The sequence below is a fragment of the Ailuropoda melanoleuca genome, chromosome 4 (genome assembly GCF_002007445.2).
Source record: "Ailuropoda melanoleuca isolate Jingjing chromosome 4, ASM200744v2, whole genome shotgun sequence".
Lineage (NCBI taxonomy): Eukaryota > Metazoa > Chordata > Mammalia > Carnivora > Ursidae > Ailuropoda > Ailuropoda melanoleuca.
The window spans coordinates 16,296,345-16,321,034 of record NC_048221.1 but is presented as its reverse complement, the minus strand read 5'-3'; the positions used below and the strand labels follow the sequence as shown (position 1 = coordinate 16,321,034).

Genomic DNA, 24,690 nt, shown 5'->3' with positions numbered 1-24,690 from the left:
GAGCCCCGTGTCAGGCTCTACCGGATGACCCAGCAATTGCGCTCTTGGGCATTTATCCCAGAGAAATGAAAACCTAAATCTTCATGCAAAATCTAGTAAATGAATGTTCATAGCAGTCTTAGTTGTAGCCCCAGACTGGAAAGAACCTAAATGTCTTTCAATGAGTAAATGGTTAAACAAAATGTGGTACATCCATACCCCAGCACACTAGTTGGAAATATTAAGGAAAAAGCTATCAATACATTTAACAACTTGGATGGCTCTCAAAGGCATTATGCTGAGTAGAGAAAGCCAATCTCGAAAGGTCACATACTTTATGATTCCATTTATATAGCATTCTTGAAATGAGAGATGGAGAACAAATCAGTGGCTGCCAGAGACGAGGGATGGAGGGTGGGAGGGGGATGGCTGTGACTATAAAGGGGCAGCACCAGGGAAATCTTCATGGTTATGGAATAGTTCGATGTTGCAGAGGTCATTCTAGATGTGGAGGTCACAGGTAACCTTGACAAGTGGTGGCCTGATGAAACTAACTTACCTATCTTCCTAAAACATGAGTTCCACCAAGGGAGTGATCTTTGTATGTTTCCTGGAATAGTCTAGCAGTGAACACACAGTATTTGTTGAATGAATCAAATTTCTGAATGAATCAACCCAAAATATAATTGAGTCTGTCACGTCAGTCCCCATTTTGTTGGGCTCCCCACTGCTTATAAGTCAGATCCAAATCCTAGACTGGCTTCCATCTACCCCAACCAATTTTATTCCCTACCACGTCTTTCTTTGTGGTTGTTGGCAATTCTCCTAAATCATCCTATTTCCTCTACTTGGATCCTTATCCCTTATTTTTCTGCTCATCCATGACGATCCAGCTCAAATCCTCCCTTTTCTGAGGGGCTTCCCAGACTCCTAGGCAGTATGCTCTCCGTCCTGCAGCACGCGGTACAGGCCTCCAGCATACATTGTAGCATACATTATATTGTCCCTAATGAATGTCTCCCTCTCCAGAATGTATGTTTTTCCCACAGTAAGGAAAGGCTATGCCCTAGCACTTAGCACAGCGCCTCATTGCCAAGGGTACTTAATGAATCCTAGAGCCCATTTCTTCTAAGAGATAGCTCTCAGTCTTTCATCTGAGATCCAAACACACAACAAAACTTCGAAGAGTTTCATCTCTTCCTTTTAACCTTAATCTTCTGGCTCTGGACTGATAGAGCTGGTGGGAGGAAGACACTGAAGCTTCAAGATGGTTACTATCTAACCTCATCTGGAAATTCAGTTAGCTGATGTAAGAGGCTCAAGAAAAAGACGGTAAGGCTTAGGGACGACTTGAGGAGGACTTGGCATCTGGACTGACAGTGCATTCCCAACAGCAGAAGAAATAAACAAGCCACATTACGGTTCCCTTGTTTAGGTGCATTTCCATCAAGGTGGCATATAAGGAAAGTACAGCATCCTTTCATCTTGAATGCTGGATGCCCACAGCCCACAACATGGGCAGAGGGAAGCTAGTCCATTCCACCAAAAGCAGAAATGATTAGTCTCACAAACCCATGGGGTTGAGAAGCAGACAGCAAGTATAATAAAACATACTGGGCTCAGTCTGGAGTTTTGATGGCATTTTAAAGCATGCGGTGTGAAACCCTCTATTGATGGAGCTTTAGATCTTTCTGCTTTAGGGGGCCCCACGGGGTAAGTGACTCCGGAAGGGGGTGAGGGAGGAAGTGGCTGACCAGCTAGGACTAAAAAAAGATGTGGGCCATGGTCTCATACAGAGCCAGGGAAGAGCCAGCTAAAACATGCAGGCCTATCCCACCCCTCACAAACCCTTCCCCTGCCTCCAACCCAAATCCAGCAAGATAGAATGCGAGGAGAGAGGGAGACAGGAGGGCAGAGTCCACAGAAACCACTGAACAGCTAACTGTACCAGCAGCATGTGATTTACAGATGTTCCTTACCAGTCCCGACTCCACACCATGAGAATTCAAATTCAGTCTACACTTACCCACCTCCCCAATCACACCTTCCACCTCAATCTCTTTCTCGTTCAAGAAACATCCTGTCTGTGTGCTTTCATGCCTGGGCCCTTGCACAGGCTCTCCCCAGCCTGGAATGCCTCCTCCCACAGCGTCTGTTTGTCAAAGTCCTATTCACCCTTCAAGGCACCAATCAGACACCATCCTCTCCATGAAACCATCACAAATCCTGTGAACTGGAAATAACCGCCATTCCTTTGGTGTTCCCTTAGGCCTCTGGTAATAGCTGTGCAGTTACAGAATGTATCACACCCTGCCTGTCTCATAGTTAAATATGTGCATCCATCTCCCCCACCCATCGATCTTTCAATGCTAACGATAGGGGCCGATGCACCTAGCAAAGCTCCACGCAGTTGTACACTTCGTCAACAGGCTGACTGAAGGAGAATCTGAAACACAAGGCCAGGGGCCCTCGGGTAATACAGCAAACACTTCTGAGAACCCGAAACATGCCAAGAACTGTGCTGGGTAATGGATGCTTCACAGGCAACAGGAGCTCGACACCTGGACGGAAGGGTGAACACGCAAGCGCATCTACACCGTGTTCCATACAGTAAGGGGAGGAAGTGCGAAGTGTGAAGGCAATGCTTCTCAAAGCTTCACGTGCACAGGGTGGAAGAGGCACCAGACTCTGGTTCGGTAGCTCTGACGTGGGGCCAGAGAGTCTGCATTCCAAACGGGCTCTCAGGCAACATGATGAAAGGACGATACTCTAAGTAATGAGGGGTGAAGGTCCAAAGGAAGAGGGAAAGATTGAGTGCACCTGGAAGGATGTGAGAAGATTCCCGAGAGATGGGATTGCACACCACCCCCCACCGTCACAGGGCCGCGTGAAGGAAAGAGGATGGCTCGGGTCTGGGCTTCTTGGAAAGAGGCGTGCAGCGTGACGACAAGACGACGTGAACAGACACAATGCAAAGTGCCTCCGGAGGGCAGAGGAAGGAGTGTCTGGCCACTTCTTTCCCTGAGGAAAAAAATAGACATGAAAGGAGCCTTGGAGCACGGGTAAGACTGCTGGCAGAGGTGAGCGCGACTCCGAGCCAGAGGAATGCTAGAGCCAGGCTCAGAAGTTGGAGACCACAGGTCCTGAAGACACAGCCAGCAGGAGGAGCCTGTAGGCAACTGAGGGAGAACAGAGAGGGGCCCCGTCGGGAGGATCCTGAATATCAAGAACGAGGCCAGTGGTCCTAGAAAAGTCCCGAGGCCAGCGGTCCTAGAAAAGTCAGCCAGGAGTGGCGGTCAGCACCAACAGGACACGCTTAAGCTTCTCTCTCTTACATCCCACAGACGCAGTGATGGATTTCTGTGAGCAGCTTAGAATAATCAGAGATGCAGTTCAATCAGCAGCCTTTCCTTTAATCCTTCCGAAAACCAGCTCCTACCTACTGCTCCGGCACTCCTGCCACCCCTGCCACCCGGTGGCTCTCCCCAGATGTCCTGCCCACTTAAAGGGATAGCCTATGGAAAGGGGAAACAAGACAAGCTACCCTGAACATGAGTAGGAGCACCTTTTAAACCACCAAGAGTTGAGCAGCCCTGGTCTACTTCCTGCTCCCCTGGCAAGTCTCTCACGTCTGATTTTCTCTGTGGTGCAGACAAATAGAAGTGAACTTCACAAACAAGCCAGAACTGGTCTCTCTAGCTCTGGCTATTAGCACCATGTCTCCTGTGAAATCCTGTGTTCTCTTCACGAACTCTGGAAAATGCAACCTACATTTCTTATGTATGCCCCGAGCACGCCGCTCTGATTTTCCAGTCATAAACACACACACGAGTAATGACTGTCTAGCTTCATTCATTCATTCACTCGTTCATTCAACAAGTATTCACTGAGCCATGCGAGGAACTGTGCCGGGCCTGGGGTGTACCTCTCCAGCCTCATGTCCTTCCGCTTTTCTCCCAGGTCACTCTGCTCCTATCACATCAGCTTCCTGATGCTTCCCCAAATACCAAGTATGCTCCTGCCTCAGGGTTCTGTGCTCACTACTCCTTCCACCCCCAACACTTTCCCTCAGATGTGCTCATGGGTCATTCTCTCATTTCATTTCTACTTAGAGAGGCTGGTTCTGGTCCCTCTAACAAAAATAACACTCTCAGTCTCCTTATCCTGCTTTATTTTCCTTCACGGCACTTACCATCACTGGACATTTTCCATCTTTGGTTATTATCTGCCACTCTGCCCCCCACCAGAATGGAGGCTCACACTTAGAGGCGTTGCCTACCCTGCTCACAGGCGTGTGCCCAGCACGTGGAACAGTGCTTGGCACGTGGAAGGTGCTGGCCTACCTGCTGAGTACAATGGGGAATGAGAATGAAATGGGAAGTCATTCATTCGGAGCCAGGGAACTACAGGATCGGCCTGAGCCTGGGGAAAAACAGTCCAGTAGCTGCACAAGGACCATCCCCTGAAATGTCTGGAAGAATTCTCTCAATATGCTACTCAAGAAATCCCGGGTTAGGGAAAAGATGAAGAGGATCTGAATTAGGACAGTGGTTTACGAAGGGCCTGTTACACAGACATATCAATGAATAATTCAGTCACAGTCCCTGCTCTTATGGTGTTATGATACAGTAAATAATTATGTCCTTGTCATTGTGAAAAACGTCACAAAATACCCAGAGAAGAGACAGGATGAGCCAAAGCCGATTCCAGAGTTTCAATCCTGATTGCATGGATGCTGTGCCATCCATACACCACGTGAACAAAAGCAGTGATGGTTTAGGAGGGAAAGAGCCTCCACTTGAGATATTCATTAGCATGAGGGTCAACAGGACAAATGAAATACAGGTCTAGTATTTAGGAGCAAAATAAGCAAAACAAAGATTTGAAAGCCATTTATAATTTATAGACTATGACAACAAACCTTTACTTGGAAGACATGTCAGCATGGTGTGTTTTTGCTGGTCCTCAGGATAGCTCAGTCAAGGTTACAGGACACTTAGACTTAACAAATCAGCACAGGAAAAATAAGCTTACGACATGTGGGCATCACTTAAATATGTCTCTCTTAGAAATCGATTCCTTTTAAGTGACCATTGGAAGTGTGGCCACAGGGCTGAGCTGATAAAATCTGGCTCTCAAGAGCTGAGGCAGCACGCTACAAAAGCGAAAGAACAGGGAAGATTACTCCTTAGTATCCCATGTTTCTCATCAATGGGTTTGGACACAAAGCCAGCTTCTCTTTTTTGGGTCTCAGCAATCACAGCACTATAAGCAATCTCGCTTGCCCATCTTGAGCTTTTTAGCTTTTAAAAAATTGTGGTAACATATACATAACATAAAAGTTACCATTTTAACTATTTTTCAGCATATAGTTCAGTGGCATTGAGTATCTTCACATTGTTGTGCAACCATTCCTCCCAACTGTCTCCAGAACTTTTCATCTTCTCAAACTAAAATTCTGTCCCCATTAAACACTAACTTTCCATTCCCTCCTCCTCCCAGTCCCTGAGCAACCACCATTCTACTTTCTTCGTGTACTCTGGTTACTTCCTTTAAGTGGAATCATTGAGTGTCTGTCCCTTTATGACTGGCTTATTTCACTCAGCATAAAGTCTTTAAGGTTCATCCATGTTGTAGCAGGTGTCAGAATTTCATTGTTTTTCAATCAAGTAGCTTCCACACCCAATGTGCGGTTCGAACTCATGATCCTGAGATTAAGGCCAGTGCCCCTCTATCGACCGAGCCAGTCAGGTGCCCCGAATTTCTTTCATTTTTAAGGCTGCATAGTATTCCACTGTGTGCATTTCAACAAAATGGAGTACGTTTTGTTTATCCAGTCAACCGTCGGTACAACTTGGGTTACTCCCATCTTTTCTATTGTGAGTAATTCTGCTATGAACATACACAAATATCTATTCTTGAGCTCGTTTTTTGAAAAGCACTTTTGTGTTCTGATCAGATATGCAGCATACTCTGCCCAGACATACTGGGCCATATGTGAACTATTTACTTTGTGTGCCAGAAGCCCCAACTCTGGCCCTTACCTTCACGGCCCTGAACACAGCCGGTCAGGTCCACTGGAACACAGGAGCCAACACGGCCTCCTCTGGCCTGCCATTCTGCAAGCAGCTAAGCATCCTCAGCTTCAACTGAGACAGAAAGGGAGCATGGTGTCTTTAGTTAATGCTTTGGAAATAGTCTGCTTCAAGCTCCAGCAGAGCTATAAGACTTTTAAAGATGAGATGCAAGATTTAACTGTAACTTCTCCTCTGTCAGTTATTCACAGTCACCAATCAGGAGAGTCCCATGATCACCTGCAGTGAGCTGGAAAAGGACAGTTCTTCACTTTGGTTCATCTGTACTCTCTAACAAGAGATGCTTCCAACGGCTAGATACTGTGTTGGAACGACAGAAGTGTATCCTAGGGCCACAAAGCAAGTGTAACTTACTTCAAAAGCCTTAAACTTTACAGAGGCCATAACACCATACAACAGGGGTCCGCCAGCCACAGCCAACGGGTTTGGCCTACACCTGTTTTTGTCAATCAAGTTTTAATGGGACAAAGCCATACCCACTCATGTATGTGTTATGCACGGCCACAGAGCACATTCACATCGGAGTGGAGCAGTTGTAACTGAAACTGTATGACCCACAAATCCTAAAATATCTACTATCTGGCTCTTCATAGAAAATGCTTGCCAACTCCTGGTTCACACATCTTGGTTCATTCTCTTCTCCCCAGCTGGAAACGAGTGCCGATGTGGTCAGCTGTTTGTGTGGAAGAGGCCTTTCTAAACTGTGGGGAAAGTGGTTGGCTCTACACCAAAGAGGTAATAGGAATGCCAACACTCAACAAAACAAAAGTAGGACAGGAGATGCCAGGCTTGTAATTTAGAAGAGGCTAGGAACACACCTTTAGAAAAATGTGATCTCATTTTCCATCGACCAGCCTCTAAGCCGAACCAGGTGTGGCCAAGGGGCAAACAAGGGAGTCTCACATACAAAACAATAAAGGAATGGCCTGCCGTGAGAAGCAGCCCCGAGCACAGGCTTCTTAAATTCATGCAGAAGCCTCAGGGTGAACCCCATGAATGCTGCTTGAACTGATTTTCCAGGATGCCTCCAACTCCCTTTCCCTACCCACATATCAGGCAGCGGCAAGATCTCTCATCCTCTGATTGGTGTCCAAATGTAACAGCATGACCCACAACATAACTTGAGGAAGAAAGAGCAACACTGACTTTTCGATGAATATGAATTCATATCTTAAGTGCACATGTGCTCTCAAGGAGCACATTCTTCCTCTCGGTTCTAATTGTTCACTAAAAACAGGCAAGGCTGGAAATGAACACAAGTGCCTGGGAAAAGTCAGTAGAAAACACCAGGGAATGAACACTATTCAGAAACACAAGTTTTCCAATGCGGTGCCATTTCAAAATCAAGAGAGACCAGAATTCACATGTGCAAAAGACTAGCCGATAAAGCCTGCATCTTTCTTCTCTCCTGAAACAGACCAATGGTGTTGCATCTGGACATACACATCGTTGTCCTCCATGCTCGAAAATGACACTGCAGATGGTGTGCGTTCCCTGCTCTGTTTCCGAACATCAGCAGAGCAAGTGAGTAATCGGACAGAGAATGAAAAAGCATTCCTTCCACCAACAAACAGCTATGCTGGATCCCAGATAATACAGCTCTGTGCCTTGGGCAATCCCTTAATATCTCTAAGCCTCAGGGTTTTTTAATCTTTAAAATGAATGGCTTTGATAGAGGACTTGTATGGCTCCTTTTCTATAGGATTCTCCCAGCTCTATAATTATACCTGTGTAACTCACCACACCACACAGAACATAAAAACGGCATGCATCAACAAGTCCTGACTTCACTTCCTGATATCCTTTTCCACACACTTTTGTCACCAAATCAGTGTGAGATTCCAGACTCAAACGTGTGGCTCCTGAAGCCAGTTTCAATGAGAATTGTGTACCTAGATTTTGCAGGTCGAAATATTCTAATACTGTGCCTTTTACCCATGGAAAAGACATTTCTTCCTGGAGGATAAATTCTCAGATCTGGGTTCAAGGGCCTTGGGAAAATGCTAGAAGACCAATGCCAGCAAATGAATGAAGCTTATTAGTGGTTGTAAAACTGAAAGAGAGAAAAAGAGAGGGAGGGAGAGAGAGAGTAGGAAGCTCCTCTCCTAAACTTACGGGTCTGTGAATAATATGCAGGTTTGGTGACCCCCTTCTGCTCTCCCAAATAAAGAAAAAGGAGTATGTGAGGTGAGAGGATGTTAAATGGTGGGTCTAGATCTTATCAATAACAAACTGTGGTGAACACTCATCGAATCTGGGGAGACTGCCTAACTCACTGGACCCCAGTGAACCTGACAGATGTGCCCTGAGCACTGGGCAACTGGCAACCCAGAGGAAAGGAGAGGAAACTGGCTGATGGGAAGAGGGGATGGGAGCCCTGACAGATGCAAACCTCTCTACCAGACCAAGCCTGATGCTACAGGTTGCCAAGAAGTCTTGCATTGCTATTCTCCTAACCTTTAAGATTAAATGATTTGTCAAGCAGACGGACCATGGGCTTTTTCTGATAGGAGAACAATACTCAGCTGGATTCATAACCCAAGAGCCAGAGACAGGCCTCAGGGGAATTACTCTTAAGACTGAACACAAACTTCTGCATGTATGTTAAGTATGTGCATTTTTCTAGGGAGGGGGTTCATCATTTCAGTTTTTAAGAAAAGGTTCAAGTCAACATAGACATAGAATATGATTTTTAAAATCCAGTATTATTACCCTTTCTGTTCTGCCTCTTCTTAATTATCCAACAGGTGTCCAAGGAATTTAAATTTCAAATATTTCCAAAAACAAAATTAAGTGAGGTTTGAGAGTTGGCAGTGAATTTTGAGAAAGCATCATACCTGCTAACACTAACTTTCACACACTCCCCAGAGCTCGGGAAGATAGAAAAGATGACCTGTTGTTAATCTACCTGAAGTAGGTTAATTCACATGGTAGTGGCTGGAATTAGTTCTGTCACTGCCGGTGATAGAAGAGGCAACAGGAGAGCACGAAAGTACATCTGAGTCGGAGAACAGAGAACGGGAGTCCAGTCCCTAGTCCTAGCTCCGCCCAACTCAATCTGTGACTTTGAACAAGTCCCTTCCTCTGGGCTTGGGTCCTCATCTGTAACATGCAGGCTACCGAAGCAGGGCAGGGGTCTGCAAACTCTTTTAAGACAATGAACATTATGTTTAGATAAAATCACCCAGAATTCATCAGAAGCTAAAACAAATTCAAAATGGTAGGCTGAGCATCCCCATTTACTTCCCCTCTCTAGAAACCCCATCGTTATTATTCGTAATTACGTCATTATTCATAAATACCTGCTGCGTACTGAGCATTTACTACATGATTGTTTTAAGTGCATTAACTAATGGAATCCCTAACACTCTTATTAGGTAGGTGATGACGCCCATTTTACAGATGAAGAAACTGGGTCCCCAGCATGTAAGGAACTTGCCCAAGTTTCCGCAGCTGATATGTGTCAGAGCCAGGATTCCAACCCAGGCAGTTTGGCTTGAGTCTGTGCTATACCACCTCCCAGACTGACAGCCAAGGAACAGCAAAGCTCCCAAGGAAAAAGAAGCTGAAAGAGAGAGAGAGCAGATCAAAAATATCACCAAACTTTGGAAGATGAGTAGTGACTGACTTCGATGGAGAGCGCTGAGTGCTACACACGGTAGGCCACTGTGGAGTCCCTTCCGAACCTCAACTGTTGGAGACTCAGGTCTCCTCTGAAGGTGTGAGCATAAGGGAGGCTGAAATCAGGCAGTACTGGTCACCAGCCAGCAGAAGACTGGAGGTTTATCATCTGGACAGGATGAACTAGAGACTCCAGACTTGGGCAACCAGGGAACTAACCACTGAAGAGAAGGAATTGGCACCGTTCAGGGGATTAAGTGAAAGTGAGTACAGAAGCAGGAGCCCCCAGTGCCCTCCCACCATAAGATTCCTAGAATGATAACAGCCAAGCTTATTCCACTCAGGCAGAAGCCTGAATGAAGGCCCATGGACTCTGAACATATCGCATTGAAAAGGGCAGGCCCATCACCCTATAGTTTTGCCTCTCAGAATGTGGCCCCAGGCTAGGAGTAGCATCACTGGGGAACTTGTCAGAAATGTAAATTCTCAGGCCCATGCCAGACGTACTGAATACAAAATTCTGGGGTGAGGTCCAACAACCAGTGTGCAAACAGGCCACCAGGTGATTCTAATACTTGCTAAAGATTGAGAAGCACTGCCGTACAAGGAGGCCCACTAGTCAATAAATCCATCCCACACCAAAAAGCTTCCAACTGACTCTTCAGTACCTATTTATTTGGAAGACAGTCCGGAAACAACAGAAGGTTCAGGAAAGACTCTATCCTGAGAGAAAGTGAGAGAGAGAGAGAGAGAAACCAAAACAGATTTCACAGAGCAGCTCTAGTGAAGGGGAGTGAAATGAGGGAGAGCCTGGTTTGTTTGGCCTCTCCCCGGCCCCCACCATCACACTGCCGTGAGCTACTCCTCAGGCTGTACAAAAGAATTAGAAAACCAATGAAGCAAACACTCTCTAGGTCCTGTCCAGCTCTACCCTGTTCCTTTACACTAGTCCTTATGTCCCAGATGCTTAAAACATAGCAATTTAGACCGACACTCTTGGTTGGAACTACTTCTGATAATTTTCTCGTCCCTTTGAATGAACAAAAAGCACTGTAATGGAACAAAAATCATACAAGCATTGTTACGCTAAAGGATTGTTATATTCTGTATTTGCATTAAATGCAGAGGCAAAACACAGTACTTCAATTTATGTAGCAATATCTGTAACCATCCCCTTCTAGCATAACCTTTTTGCTTCTCTGTGTCTCACAAGCTTTCCCTGGCTCAACCTTACAGCCTAAATCTTAAGCCCCAAATCCTCCCCTATTACTGTTTTTCACCAGTCTCTACTCACCCCAAGCGTTTACTGCCACAACCAGACCATTCTTCTACTTATAAACCTCTAGTAGCCTCGACATCTTCTACCATGGAATCACCACGGACAAAAATCTCTCATTTATATTTACTTCCTCTGCCTCCTTTAGCCCAGGCTCATTTTTCTCAAACCCCTTGGTTCCCACTAAAGATCCTTTTCCCTCTCAGACCACTTAACTCCTCTCCGAGAAAACCAACCTTTTTCGGAGGATGAAAAACTTAAGCCGGGCACCATGCAAAGAATACTACAAATTTTCTCATTGAATCCTCACACTAATACTGAGAATTAGAAATCATCCTGGTTTTTACATTTGGAAAACTGAAGCTTAGAGAGATTAAGTAACTCGCCCAAGGTTACCACTAGGATTTTAATCCAAATCCTTCTATCTCCACACTCTTAACCATTCTATTCTCCTGTCTCCAGAGGTCTGACTCAAAATACGGGAAGAAAAGTTTCCTTAATTCTGTAGAAAATAAGCAGGGCGAAAAGATCTCTGTATGTGTATATATATTTCATGTGGTCCTCCACTGATGCTGAGAGCCTTCCAGCCAAAGCCCAACAGGGAACACAGTTCACAGCAGCACCTTCCCACGTGGAGGGCTCCAGAGGGCTCAGGAGTTAGGCCAAGGAGCTGCACAGCATGCCTCTCCAGCAGGAATGGATGCAAAGCACAGGAGGAAGCCTGGCTCTTGGGCCCAGGATGCCAGTAGGAACAGGTGGTTAAGGGATCCCTCTCCCCATGCAGACCCAGTCCATCCTCCGAGACCTTTGTGGAGGTAGTGGTGCACCTTCCAGTGGGGGGCTGAGTAGATGTCCACCTCAAAAGATATCCAGATCCTATTTTAAAAGCTCTTAAGAGACAAGGCAGTAATCTAACAATCAAGGGCAAGCAATGATTCCTAAGGAGAAGCCTGCGCCTTACAACGGCACAGCTAACTTCAGGGGGCACAAAGAAATGTCTAGGGTGACAAGAGAAGGTGCTTCACTAGTGCCCAACAGAACGTAGAGGCGGCCACCGCGCCCTCCTCTCCAGAGGGGTCGCAAGTCCATTTTCTCCCGTCTGTGTGACAGAAAAGGGAGGCGGGCACCCCATGTCTCCCACCCCGAGGGCCTCAGCCGCGCACCTCTCAGCCTGTCCTTCTAAGGGCTGAGAGGCTGTCCCTGTCCGTCTCCCCACTCAGCCCCAATCCCCCCTCCCACTCCACACCTCTCGCTCCCCTACTCGGTCTCCCTCCAACCTTCTTGCCCCACCGCTCTGTCCGCTAGACCTCTCTTCCCCTACCCCCCGCCCCTCTTTCCTCTCCACTCGGTTCCTTATCCCTCAGCCCCACGCTGCCCAGCCCTCGGTACCTTGAGCGTCACGTCGCACAGCTTGCCTTGCCTCCGGATCTCCTCCATGACGCCGTAGCCGCGACTAGGCAACTCGGACACGGAGAAGTGCACCAGGTCCTCCAGCTCCTCCGCGCCGTCCTCCACCATCTTCCCCGGCCACCGCGACTGCGCAGGCCTGGCCGGCCGGCTCGATATTAAACGGGGCGGGGCGAGGGCGCGCGCGGACTGCCGCCCGGAGCTCAGGGTTGGAAGCAGACGGGCCTGCGCGGCCGCCGTAGTCTCCGGCTGCTCTGCGCGGAAGCCCCTCTGCCCCGCTTCCTGGTGCAAGGGCAGCCTTCGTTCCTTCGTTTTCCCGACCGTGCTTTCGCGGCTGCAGCTGCCGCAGTCTTTCTAGATTAACCGGTCCCATTTCCCGTCTTCCCAATTCGGCCCTGACCTTACTCGTATCTCGGCCCAGGGCCGCGGACTTCATTTCCGCCACTACCCCGATACTTCCGGAACCTGCGGAAACGGCCCGTTGCCATGGCGGCTATGTACACAGTTCTGCCGCGGCCAGTAGTGCTTGCGGTCGCTGCACAGGCAGCGGTGGCGCGGCGGGAGGGCCACTGCCTCCGGAGCGGTGAACAGGGGCCACGCGCCGCCCGGGTGGGGAGAAGCAAGACTGGAGAGGGGGTGTACGGCGAGGCGGCGGGCAGCGACTGGGATCCGAACACTGCTCCACCTGGGAGTCCCCTGGCTTAGCTCGCTGATCTGTGAAATCCGAGCGGAGGAGAGAGCGCGGCATCGTGAGGGGCCCTTTCGGGCAGGCTGCGGGATAGGGTCTTCGGATCTAACGTTCCCGGGTCCCACGAGGGCTCTGCGTCGCTGCCGAGGTTGAGAGGGCGCGAAGTGGGGGACCAGAGGTCTTCTGGACCCTTTTGTACTCGTCAGTTTTCGAACTGGAGGGGGCTTCGGGATTGCCAGGTCGATGCGCTCGCTGTACAGATGAGAAAACCGCTCCAGAGAGGGACAGGAATGGTCCCAGGGCCAACTGCCTCCCACAGTCCACGCAGGGGTCCGGTATGTTGGGTGAGGAAAAGGGAGAAGGCCAGTTCTGCCTGGAATCGAGGCCGGGTGCGTTTGGACCCTGTTGTTTTGGGGTTCAGATGCTGCCGCTGTTCTGATAGCTATGAGGGTTCCATATGAGAGCGCCTGGTCTGGGCAGGAGCGCTGGAAGGTAGGGACTCGTCCCAGCGGACGCTCCCTCTCCTTTTATGCACCCCTCAGCTGTGCTTGGTAGCAATTCTGTTCTTTCCCACCCTTAAAACAAATAAGGAAACGACGTGCCTTTCAGAGAGGTCTCCTGGTGACCACTCAGAAGTTCACTTATTTACACCAGAACTAAAGGTGGTGCCCATGAGAGAGGAGCATTCCCCACAAGGTACTGACCGTGGAAAAAACACGGCTAAAAGAGAAGACATGGTGAGGGGCTGAGTATGGCTTCTTGCAATCGGTGCCTGGAAACTTAAGTGTCTTCCTGGAAGGGCTGTGGGCTCAGGGATTGTAGGTGGTGTGGGAGGGGAGTGACATATACCCCTTGGGACTCTCTCAGTAGTGACAGAAGATGGACCCACATGTGGAGATTCAGCCGTCCTCTGACTTCCAGCCATGACCATCACTACCAACCACCATTTCTTGAGTTCCTGCTCTGTGCTGGGCACTGTTCTGGACATTGAGGGGGGATTCAAAAGAGATAAAGCACAGTTCTATCCCTCAAGCAACTTGTAATTCAATTTGGGAGTGGAAACCCATTCAAATGATGCGGCGTAAGAATGGTAACAAGCATTATTTCAGTAAGTGCCAGATAGCATGGGGCCTCTAAATGTCTGGGTATTGAATGCCTGCTGACTAGCAGCCTTACAGGAGAAGGGAGAAGGCTTGTGGGGGGGGGGGGGGCACGCCTGGCTCAGTCCTTAGAGCATGCGACTCTTGATCTTGGGGTTGGGAGTTCAAGCCCAACCTTGGAGGTAGAGATTACTTAAAAAAATAAAATCTTAGATTAAAAAAATAGAGAAGGCTTGCCTTAGGTGGGTATAGCTCCTGGCATACGTGGAGCCATGGATGTGAGTAGGGGGCGGGCCTTGGGAAGATAGGGGGACTGCATGTGCTTGTGCATGTTGGCAAGTTGCAGGCCCCATTCTGAGGGGAGGGCATGCTTGGGCTTTCCTGTGCTGTTTTTGTGCTGGGTGGGTGGGGGTTTCCAGGAGGGAGGTCTGGGCACCTGCCACCTGGGCTGGTTCCATTCAGAGGGCACCCAGGGCAGGAGGCTGGGCCCTCAGACTGGTGTGAGCAATGGTTCCCAGAGCTTTAGAGATTGAGGGTAAGTTTGCTTGTGTCAAAACACACCTTCCTCCACTGTCAACTTCCCAATAGCCTAGATCAAAGTGAACTTGGAGTTGATATTTTTCTCTTCACTTTTCTCAATTTGGGATCCATGTTAGAGCCATTTGTGGCTTTTTATTCCTTCAGCTCAATTTTCCAGACAAAAATTCTGACTGAAATTGGATAAGCCATTATTACCCTTGATCACCTGAATACCTTTCAGATCCATTTTCTAAAAATTAAAAGGTCTGAATGGTCCCATAGTGGCTGGGAAAAGACTTCCATGAAATAATTACTTGAGGAATGTAGCAAGTGGACACAGGTCTACAGTAGGCAAATATGAAAATGACATGTTTGCTTATTTGATTTGATATCTGAAGGCCTTGTAACGGGTTAGAGTTTGATTTGTCAACATTATTGAAACGGTAAACAAAGGGCAGGGCCTGTGTTATTTAATTTGCTTCTGTGGAGATACTTAATGCCATCGATGACAGTTAATATAATTGTAATAGGAAATCTAGTGGTCATTGCAAGTTGTATTTAGAAATGTGGAGGGACATTAATATTTTAAAAATCTGTAATCTTTTTTTTAATCAGGTAACATTCAATGAACCTCTCTTAGATAATACATGTAAAACGTTAATATTCTTTATTGAATGTGCTTTTTTAAAAAAGTGAAATAATTAGGGGCACCTGGGTTACTCAGTCGGTTGGGCGTCTGCTTTTGGTTCAGGGCATGATCTCAGGGTCCTGGGATTGGCTCTCTACTCCGTGGGGAGTCTGCTTCTCCCTCTCACTCTCCCTCTGTGCTCTCTGTCTCTCAAATAAATAAATGAAAGTCTTTTTTTTTAAAAAAAAGTGAAATAATTAACTGTAATTCAGAGAAGAAATCCCTGTCATGCATGACTTTTTCTTTACAGTAAAGGTCTTAACAATTCGTTTTTTAAAAATATTAAGCGTTGTATCAGTTGATTTGTTAGGGTTCTTTACAGTGGCTCAAGCAAGCTATTTTTTCTAATCACCATTATATTGCTATTTTCCAATTTGAATGTAAAATTGCATCAGCTTCCTATGTGTCTCGTGTTTCCCTAACTCTTCATAAATTCAACAAATGCCTTTGCTGGTTGTTTATGTGTTTTGTTTGTTTTGTTTTTCAAAAATATCCAGGAAATTTCTTTGCCCTCAACTCCTCTTTCCTGCCTCATGAAGGTACAGCTTATTGTAGTGGCAAATACCTCGTCTCTTATCGAACTGGTTTAACTCTGAGAGGGAGGGCAGAAGAGAAGCATACCATGCAGCGCATAGCCGAACCCTCGGGCCTTAGTCTCTATTCCAAGTGTGTTTTGTACTTTTGGAACATGAACTCTTAAATGAGGTTTGTTTTTTTTTTTAAGATTTTATTTATTTATTTGACAGAGACAGTGAGAGAGGGAACACAAGCAAGCAGAGTGTGAGAGGGAGAAGCAGGCTTCCCGCGGAGCAGGGAGCCCGATGCGGGGCTCGATCCCAGAACCCCGGGATCATGACCTGAGCCAAAGGCAGACGCTTAACCGACTGAGCCACCCAGGCGCCTCACTAAATGAGTTTTTAACATTCTTTCTTATATGCATAGTTCCATAAAAGTGAAGTTATCAAAATGTGAGAGCCCAGTGTTAGGACTATACGACCATAGACCACTTGATCATATTTTTCCCATTGTTTGAAAAAGAAGGAAAGAAAAAAAATATTAAGTCAATATTAGGAAAACTTATATGTAAAATGAGAAATGTTTCCTCTCTGAACAACTTAAAATTGTATTATGTTAATTTCCCCAATAGTTTAGAACGATGAAGTTTAATATATTTTCATCGACTTTCATCTTGTTTTCTAGTATTACTTAACTAGGTTTAATGCAATTGATGATGATTAGAGATTGATTTTTCCTTAGCTTTCCTTAGAACTCTTGACATTTTCTCTCAATATTTAATCCTTTGTCATCAGTATATAAGAGAATCCTGAAGAGCTAAGTTTTAAGTTCCTCTCAAAGCAATAAAAAGAGCACAGTCACTCCTTCTGCTTAATAACCGTCTTTGCTTCTCCACTCTATGTCAATGCTGGAACCAAAATTTTCTGTCTAATTAGTATTAAATATTTTTACACAGTCACTCTCAGGAGATGGCCTCGTGTGATTTTACCAATGAGACTGATATCCAATGAAATAGGAGCTTTATTAGTTATCATTTGGTTGTATCATTCAATTTTTAAATTTTTAAAAAAGATTTTATTTATTTGAGAGAGTGAGAGAGCATGTGAGTGGGGGGAGGAGCAGAGGGAGGAGGAAAGAATTTCAAGCAAACTCCTCGCAGTTGTGGGGCTCGATCTCATGACCCTGAGATCATGACCTGAGCCAAAACCAAGAGTTGGACCCTTAACCAGCTGAGTCACTCAGATACCCTCGATTTTTAAAAATTTTAATAAAATACTTCAGTCAGACGGGATCTAAGAGATTTATTAACTCTCTCTGCAATGCAGCAGTCCCTTTGGTAGCGTCTCTGCTAGCTGGCATCTTGACTTTGCTTGAGTTTTTTCCATTATAGGACAGCTTTACATTGTAGGAAGGTCACTTACCTGGATCTCCGTCTCTAACCCTTACACCTGTAAGCTGACATCCTAGTCCATGAAGCTACCCCAAGCATTTATTTTCACATTTTGTTACACATGGTCATTATTTGTGATGGTATAAATAAAGAAAGACAAACTTAAGTGTGTCTCCTGAAAGAAAACATAGTTAGGTTTGAGAGGAGAAGAGGAGGTAGAGGACTATTTTTTCTCTCAATGGACTGCCAGAGAAGAAAGAATATTTGATTATGCGCTAGGTTAAATATATTTCTAGGGGATCATTGTTCTGGTCTAAGTCAGTCAGATGGAGGTAGAGGAGACGTTGCGTCTGAAGTAATGTATGTTCGTGAAGAAAAAATTAGCTTAAACGCATTTCATAAGTAAGTATTTTAGAGGAAAATAGAATGAATGAAGCAAAGCGTAAGTGAACTCAGTTACAGAACAGTTTTAGGAAACAAGTCTAAGATGAGGCCACTCCAGGGAGCATTCTTTTTGCCTTGTATATGTGTCTCTTAGGGGGCCATGGGTGGAAAATGATGAGTCAGCCAGTAAAGTAGGTGTGCCTGTGCTTGTAGAGCAGTGTCCTGTGGGTAGAACCCTGACATGCTAGGGGGTAAAAAGAAAGACTGGTTCTCGGTGGGATAGGAAGACACAGCATGTCACTTCTGTTCTGATCTTCTTCATGAGTGACACCTCCCTGCTAATTGTCATTTGATGATGCCTGCTGAAAGTTGCACTATTTTCTTCTTTGTAGCTAGAATGGGCACTAGGAAAAAAGTTCATGCATTCGTCCGTGTCAAACCCACCGACGACTTCGCTCATGACATGATCAAATACGGAGATGACAACAAAGTAAGTGGAACGTGCTTGCCTTCACCGGCCTGGTCCTCTCTGTCCCCCCTCACTACAGCGTGACCCTGTTTCCAAACAGCCTTTAAGGACCAAGACAGAATTGTTGAAAGTTCAGATGGACTCCAGAGTCCAGCAAGTCCAAACCACTCCCCTTGAATCGCTTTTGATGAGGAAACTCTTGAAACTTCCATTTTAAAGTACATTTTCGGTTAATACGTTTACCTTCATCCTTGTATCTGATACAGAAAAGCTGACTTTTGTCCACGCTCGTAAAACTTTCTGGTGATCAGATCTGTTACATAATCTCCCTGGGAGTCCAGGTAGAATGTCTTAAGTTGATAACTGTTAAACTTACCAAACCAGTGGGAGAAACTCTTATCGAGAGAACTGGAAAGATTTATCTGTCCCCATCCCTTTACCACTCTCTTGACAACCTTTCTGAAGCCCATGACAGGCTTGGGACAGGTTGAGAGAGTCCTGTTTTCATCCAGCAAACAGCTGTGAATCCACTATGGGCAGCAGTGAGACGTTCTTCAAGGGAAGAATTCAAGAGCAAACTCCCCAAGCTTTGCAAGTCTTGGCAGTCAGAAAAAAGCTCACGCTGGGCATGGTTTCAGCGAACATAGAAGCACAGAGCATTTAACATGTAAATGGACCAAGCCTCTCTTTCTTGATCGTACTTTTTCTACATGTGGCTGTGTCTTGACTCCTGGATTAGGGCATCCAGGATAAAATTCCAACAAGGGGGGCGCCTGGGTGGCACAGCGGTTAAGCGTCTGCCTTCGGCTCAGGGCGTGATCCCGGCGTTCCGGGATCGAGCCCCACGTCAGGCTCCTCTGCTGAGAGCCTGCTTCTTCCTCTCCCACTCCCCCTGCTTGTGTTCCCTCTCTCACTGACTGTCTCTATCTCTGTCAAATAAATCAATAAAATCTTTAAAAAAAAAAATTCCAACAAGGGGCTCTTTATATCAGAAGTCCCCATAGTGAAGATTGGAGTCTACCATTGATCTAATGCAATGGGTTCCTAACCCATCTGCTGCCATGGTGGCTTGCTTTGGAGGGATCTCAAAATCTAATATATATATTTTAGAAATCTGTACACCTGAAAATATGCTGATTACAAGTGGGTAGGCACCTTGGATTTGCTGTAATACCAGTGAGGAGCTATGTCTGAGAAGCCATGAAGAGCCTTTTCTGTGGCTATTAGTTCATCATTACTCAAAATGGCCCGTAGCATGTAAGAGATGTGGCCCAAGCCCAGGCCTCTGTCACCAAGCCCGCTGTTCTCTCTGGCCTAATCCAAGGCCTCCCTGTGCTTAGTGAGGGTGTCTAAAGCTTGTTCAATAGAAACATGATAAATGTGCTTGAACCAAGGCAAACAGCACCCTGTAACCTAGGGTGACAAGTCCTGAAACTAGTTAAGTGCGCCAGTCTCCTGATCCTTCCTCCTCGAGGGTTGTGTGGCCTTCCTGCAGGAGCTTCCTTCTCCCATCCCAAAGAACTCATTGGAATATCAGCCGGTTGGTGGGAGTCTCTGTTCTTCCTCAAGTTTACTTCCTCTATTTTCTCCAGGTCAGGCCTCAGCTGGCAGCCAGTTTTTCATACTGGTTTCCTAAAGCACTAACTCTCTCTCTTCCCCTCCTCCTAGAGCATTGATATTCACTTAAAAAAAGATCTTCAGAGAGGAGTTGTCAATAACAAGCAGACAGACTGGTCGTTCAAGCTGGATGGAGTTCTCCACAATGCCTCCCAGGACTTGGTTTACGAGACAGTCGCGAAGGATGTGGTTGCTCAGGCCCTCGACGGATACAATGGTAATTTAATTAATTGTCGGTTGTTTTACATACGAACCCACAGAACCCTTCCTGGAGATAGCAATGCAAGTATTTTATGGTGAATGAAAGACAAGATAATCTCACATGCTAACTTCTGTTTGCTTTTTTGTCTATCTCCAAATTCTTAGGATGGAAAACTGGTTATTTGCTTGGTGATATTGTGAGCATGACTTGATCCAAAGTTCTGGAATCCTACCTTCATAGGAAGATTCAATGCCTGTGGTTCTCTATAGGTCATGGGGATTGAACTCTTATTCTGTTTCAGATCTCTCAAACATTAGCTTGGAAGATAATGTCCTTATGAATGTGGCTGAGTCCAAATGCTTTTCTCTTGCCTACCTGCTAGGAGCTACTTCCGTTCATTCTACCAGCAAAATCAGTCTACTCTTCCTAGTGTAGTATAGGGTTATTTACGTAGAGCATGAAAAAATGGAGTAGAGTTTGACCGTCTTTTTTTTTTTTTTTTAAGAAACAGACACTTTTTTTTTTTTTAAGATTTTATTTATTTATTTGACAGAGAGAGAGAGGCAGCCAGCGAGAGAGGGAACACAAGCAGGGGAAGTGGGAGAGGAAGAAGCAGGCTCCCAGCGGAGCAGGGAGCCCGATGCGGGGGCTCAATCCCAGGACCCTGGGATCATGACCTAAGCTGAAGACAGACGCTTAACGGAGCCACCCAGGCACCCCTAGAGTTTGATCATCTTAACAAATTAAAAGCAGCTTTCTTGGGAAAGTTTTACAAACTAGTTCAGTCTGAGATTGCTTGAAAATCTGTAGAAAGAATCTATCACCGTATGTAAACTTCGCCCATGTGACTGGAATGCTCCCTGTCTGCAAGTTTTAGGTCTTCTATTTAAAAGTCCGTTTAGTGTTGATGCCCACACATTGTAATGTTTCCCGCTTGTGATACATAGCTGTGGTCCTCGTTGACCCTGAGGGAATATGGCCCTGAGGAGATAGAAGATGAGGAAGTAAGAAGCCCAGGAGGTTAAGAGTCTTGGGCCCTGGGTGCTGTGGAATCACAAATGGGCTCAAGGCCCAGCTGCAGGGACTCCTTCCTGCACACTTGTGTTAGTAGACACGGTTTCTGACCTCGGCTCCCATGCTGAGTTAGAGCCCCTTGTGTAGAACCTGCCCATCCCAGGAACTAGAGCCATGGTGTGGGGAAGGCAGACACGGATTTCTGTGGCCCAGTGTTACCCTAAAGCAGTGTTTGGGATGGGTCTGGCTCAGGCTGGCCAAGCCAGGAGGAAGGGGGGATGGGAACGGGAACCCTAGTGCCCGGTGGTCGTGGTAGACCTCATAGACGTGAGAGGTGCAAACGGAAGTCTTCCTGGAGAGGGCGGTAGGACCAATTAGGACCTATCATGGTGGTCTTTTCTGAAAGTGACATGCGACCAACTAGCAGCCCTGTTTGATCCTGTGGGAACTTGCAGTCTACAGAGAATTCTCACCAGTAACAGGAAATGCCCTTCCCACGCCCATTTCTTCCTGGGGATTTTGAAAGTGCTTCTTGCCTCCTGCCTGGCCAGCTCCAGGGAGGCTTACGCCTGAGACTCTGGCAGTTCATGGCTTTGCTACAGAACGGCTGGAGTTCAATGTTTCTGTCTCCCTCCTGACCTGTCTAGGAAAATTCCCAGTTTCTCTGTTGCCTGATATTCCCTGCTCTTCTCAGAAGCCCGAGGGTGGGATCTTCTCTTGGTACAGGGAACAGCAGAGCACCACATGGGCCAGATTCAGAGCAGCCAGCTGTGTTTTGACCATTTATGTCCCTGTTTCCCTTCCTGCCCCCCCACCCCCTGCCATGGCAGGAATTCCTCATGTCCCTGGCTGCTCCTGATGGCCCCCTTCACGCCAGGGTCCAGGCTGGCACCGGGCATGCTGGGGGATACGAGAGCTGTCCTCGGAGCTATTTTCCTGGACATCACCAAGACGTGCTTCCACATATTTGCAGGTACCATCATGTGTTATGGGCAGACAGGAGCCGGCAAGACATACACCATGACAGGGGCAACTGAGAATTACAAGCACCGGGGGATCCTTCCTCGTGCCCTCCAGCAGGTAGAGAGTGGGCCCACAGGCAGGGTGTCACACTTGTTCCCCCCTCTTACCGCCGCTGCTGCCAACCCCAGACCTGCTACCGGACACAGGATACACATTGAGGGGGTGTGGGTGCAGAGGCCTCAGGAAACCAGGAGTTCGGGTTTCAGAGTCCGACCCAAGCCCATGCAGAGCCAGCTTCCTCATTTGTGAGGCCGTGCCAACTGGCCTCTTGCTTCTGCCCTGGTCTGCGATCCTGTAATTGAGAATTTGGAGGTCCTAATCATGTTCCTTCTTCGTTTTAATGAGGGGAATCCGGACTCTTACAGAGCTTCCTTACTGACCTGCTCTGGCTTCTTCTACTGCCACAGCCCCAGAAAGAGCAAAGGGAAGAAGCAGGCACAACAGGAGCTTTCAGGACTGAGTCAGCCCTGGGGGGTCTGGGAACTCTGACCGAAGACAGGACAGAGGGGCCTTCCTTTGGGGTTCTGTGAGTACCCTCTGTTGGGAGGTAGGAGGCAAAGGGCTTTTCCCCAAAAGCACCTGGAGGTTTTATAGCCCTGTCCTATAAGAAACGGAGAGGACCCTCTAGTGTATAAACCACCCATGTTCTGACTGGTGAAGCAATCTCCTTCATGCCCCGCTGTCAAAGCTTCGGGATCTCAGCATCTCCGACTTCAGTAGTGGATCCGAGCATTGCCCCTTGGAAATATAGTGCAAGTGTTTTCTAGCAACCACAGCTTAAAAAATAAAACAGGCAAAGTTGATATTAATAATATATTTTATGTCAGTAAATGCAAAATATAATCTCCCCATGTAGTCAGTATGAAAATTCTTGAGATACTTTACATTCTTTTTCTTACACCAAGTCTTTGCAGTGTGTATTTTGTACTTACGGCCCATTTCCATTTAGACACTAAATACTCATCAGGAATACTTGATCTGTATTTAGATATCATAAAATTTATAGTTGAAAAAGTAGGTTTATAAACCCAAGTTGTTGCAAACATACTGAAAAGTTTACCAGTAACTGAATTTAGGAGCCCCTTTGAAATTTAAATTACAATTAAAAATTCAAATTAATTACTATTAAATAAAATGTGAAATTCAGTCCCTCATTTGCATCAGCCACATTTCAGGTGTTTAGCAATCGCCTGTGGCTGGTGTCTACCATGTTGGACAGCACAGACCTAGACTGTTAGAGAAGGGTGGGGGCCTCAGGGATCATCCAGTCCAACCCCCACCGCCCATTTGACTGTTAAGAAAGTTAAGGTCCAGAGAGGGGAAAAGACCAGTCCAAAGTCACCTGCCTATAAGTATCAGGGAGGGTATTAGGAGCTGGGAAGGCTGAGTTTGGGCTTGGCTTCTCTCAGTAGCTGAGTGATCATAGACAAATAATTTCATTGCATGGAGCTTTCCACAGATGGGTATTGCCCCTGCCCTGCTTCATTCACAGGGGAGTTGTGAGAATGGAATTAAGTAATGGATGTGAAAGAGGTGTCCGTGTGGTGAGACCCCATAAAATAAGGGATCTTCACTCCAGAGTCTTTTCCATTCATCGTCATGGGGCTGTTCAATCTGTTAAGTCAGGCCTCAAAAAACTACACGATAATAATTATCACTCAATAGACTAATAGTAGTCATTGTTGATGATGTTGACCATCATGCTAGCTAGACTGTAAATTCTTTTAGGACAAAGATTTTTTTATTGTACTTCTTGATGTTCCCTGCTGAGGTCAGAACCCTTCTGACACTGGTCATTGGAGTTTTGCTCTTGGTGACTACTGTCCAATCCCCCATCTAGGTTTTTAGGATGATTGAAGAACGCCCCACACATGCCATCACTGTGCGTGTTTCCTACCTGGAAATCTACAACGAGAGTCTATTTGATCTCCTGTCCACTCTGCCCTATGTCGGACCGTCAGTCACACCAATGACCATTGTGGAAAACCCTCAAGGGGTCTTCGTTAAAGGCTTGTCAGTCCACCTTACAAGTCAGGAGGAGGATGCCTTCAGCCTCCTTTTTGAGGTGAGATGACCAAGTCTAAAGGCCCCTTCCTTCCTTCTCTCCTTCCACCCTCCCTCCCTCCTTCCTTCCCTCCCTTCTTTTCTTCCCTTTTTTCTTTTCCTCCCTCCCTCCTTCTTAGTTTTTTACTTATGTTGATAATCAGAATGAATATTAATATATGCTCTTTTAGGAAGTTCAGATAGTAAAGAAAAAAATACATGAACAAAAAAAGAATTCACTCGTCTTGTTTCCTACATACAGCAACAATAATGTATATTTGACTTATTTCCTTCCAGTCTTTTTTTCCCAGGCAATTTTTTTCTTAACTTAGTCGAAATTGTCCTTTTTTTCAGTTAACATGAAATCATGGGTATTTGTAGTATAGAAAAAAACAAGGATTAACATCCTTAAGTATATAAGAGCTCTTACAAATCTATAAATTCCCCAGTGTATGCTACTCTTTTAAAAGTCATATAGGTTGGAACTCTTTTTTTTTTTTTAAAGATTTTATTTATTTGAGAGATAGTGAGTATGGGGGGGAGGGGCAGAGGGAGAGGGAGAAGCAGACTCCCCCACTGAGCAGGGAGCTGGGTGCAGGGGCTCGATCCCAGGACTCTGAGATCATGACCTGAGCTGAAGGCAGACACTTAACTGACTG

The 24,690-nt window shown here is 46.4% G+C and overlaps 2 protein-coding genes across 12 annotated transcripts in view; one reads left to right on the top strand and one right to left on the bottom strand.

Annotated features, from left to right (window-relative positions):
• The window catches only part of KLHL18 (kelch like family member 18), a 52,882-nt gene extending 40,330 nt beyond the window's left edge, over positions 1-12,552 (bottom strand). The window contains exons 1-2 of one of the 3 annotated variants that reach the window (XM_019797988.2): positions 12,361-12,499; positions 6,024-6,128 (exon numbers count right to left, since the gene is read on the bottom strand). Coding sequence is in view for 2 of the 3 variants with exons in the window: in XM_002912771.4 (XP_002912817.1) it covers positions 12,361-12,489 (129 nt within the window). In the remaining variant the exon portion in view is untranslated. Of the gene's footprint in view, positions 1-6,023; positions 6,129-12,360 lie in introns of all 3 variants that reach the window. The other 2 variants (XM_002912771.4, XM_011222989.3) reach the window with 2 other exon arrangements.
• Positions 12,553-12,808: 256 nt separating this feature from the next.
• The window catches only part of KIF9 (kinesin family member 9), a 49,233-nt gene continuing 37,351 nt past the window's right edge, over positions 12,809-24,690 (top strand). For 5 of the 9 annotated variants that reach the window (XM_034658216.1, XM_002912769.4, XM_034658217.1 and 2 more), the window contains exons 1-6: positions 12,809-13,401; positions 13,934-14,174; positions 18,056-18,153; positions 19,801-19,966; positions 21,939-22,045; positions 23,829-24,053. In XM_034658216.1, the coding sequence (XP_034514107.1) occupies positions 14,138-14,174; positions 18,056-18,153; positions 19,801-19,966; positions 21,939-22,045; positions 23,829-24,053 (633 nt within the window). In that variant the 5' untranslated portion in view covers positions 12,809-13,401; positions 13,934-14,137. Of the gene's footprint in view, positions 13,402-13,933; positions 14,175-16,060; positions 16,079-18,055; positions 18,154-19,800; positions 19,967-21,938; positions 22,046-23,828; positions 24,054-24,690 lie in introns of those variants that run through there. The other 4 variants (XM_034658214.1, XM_034658213.1, XM_034658220.1 and 1 more) reach the window with 4 other exon arrangements.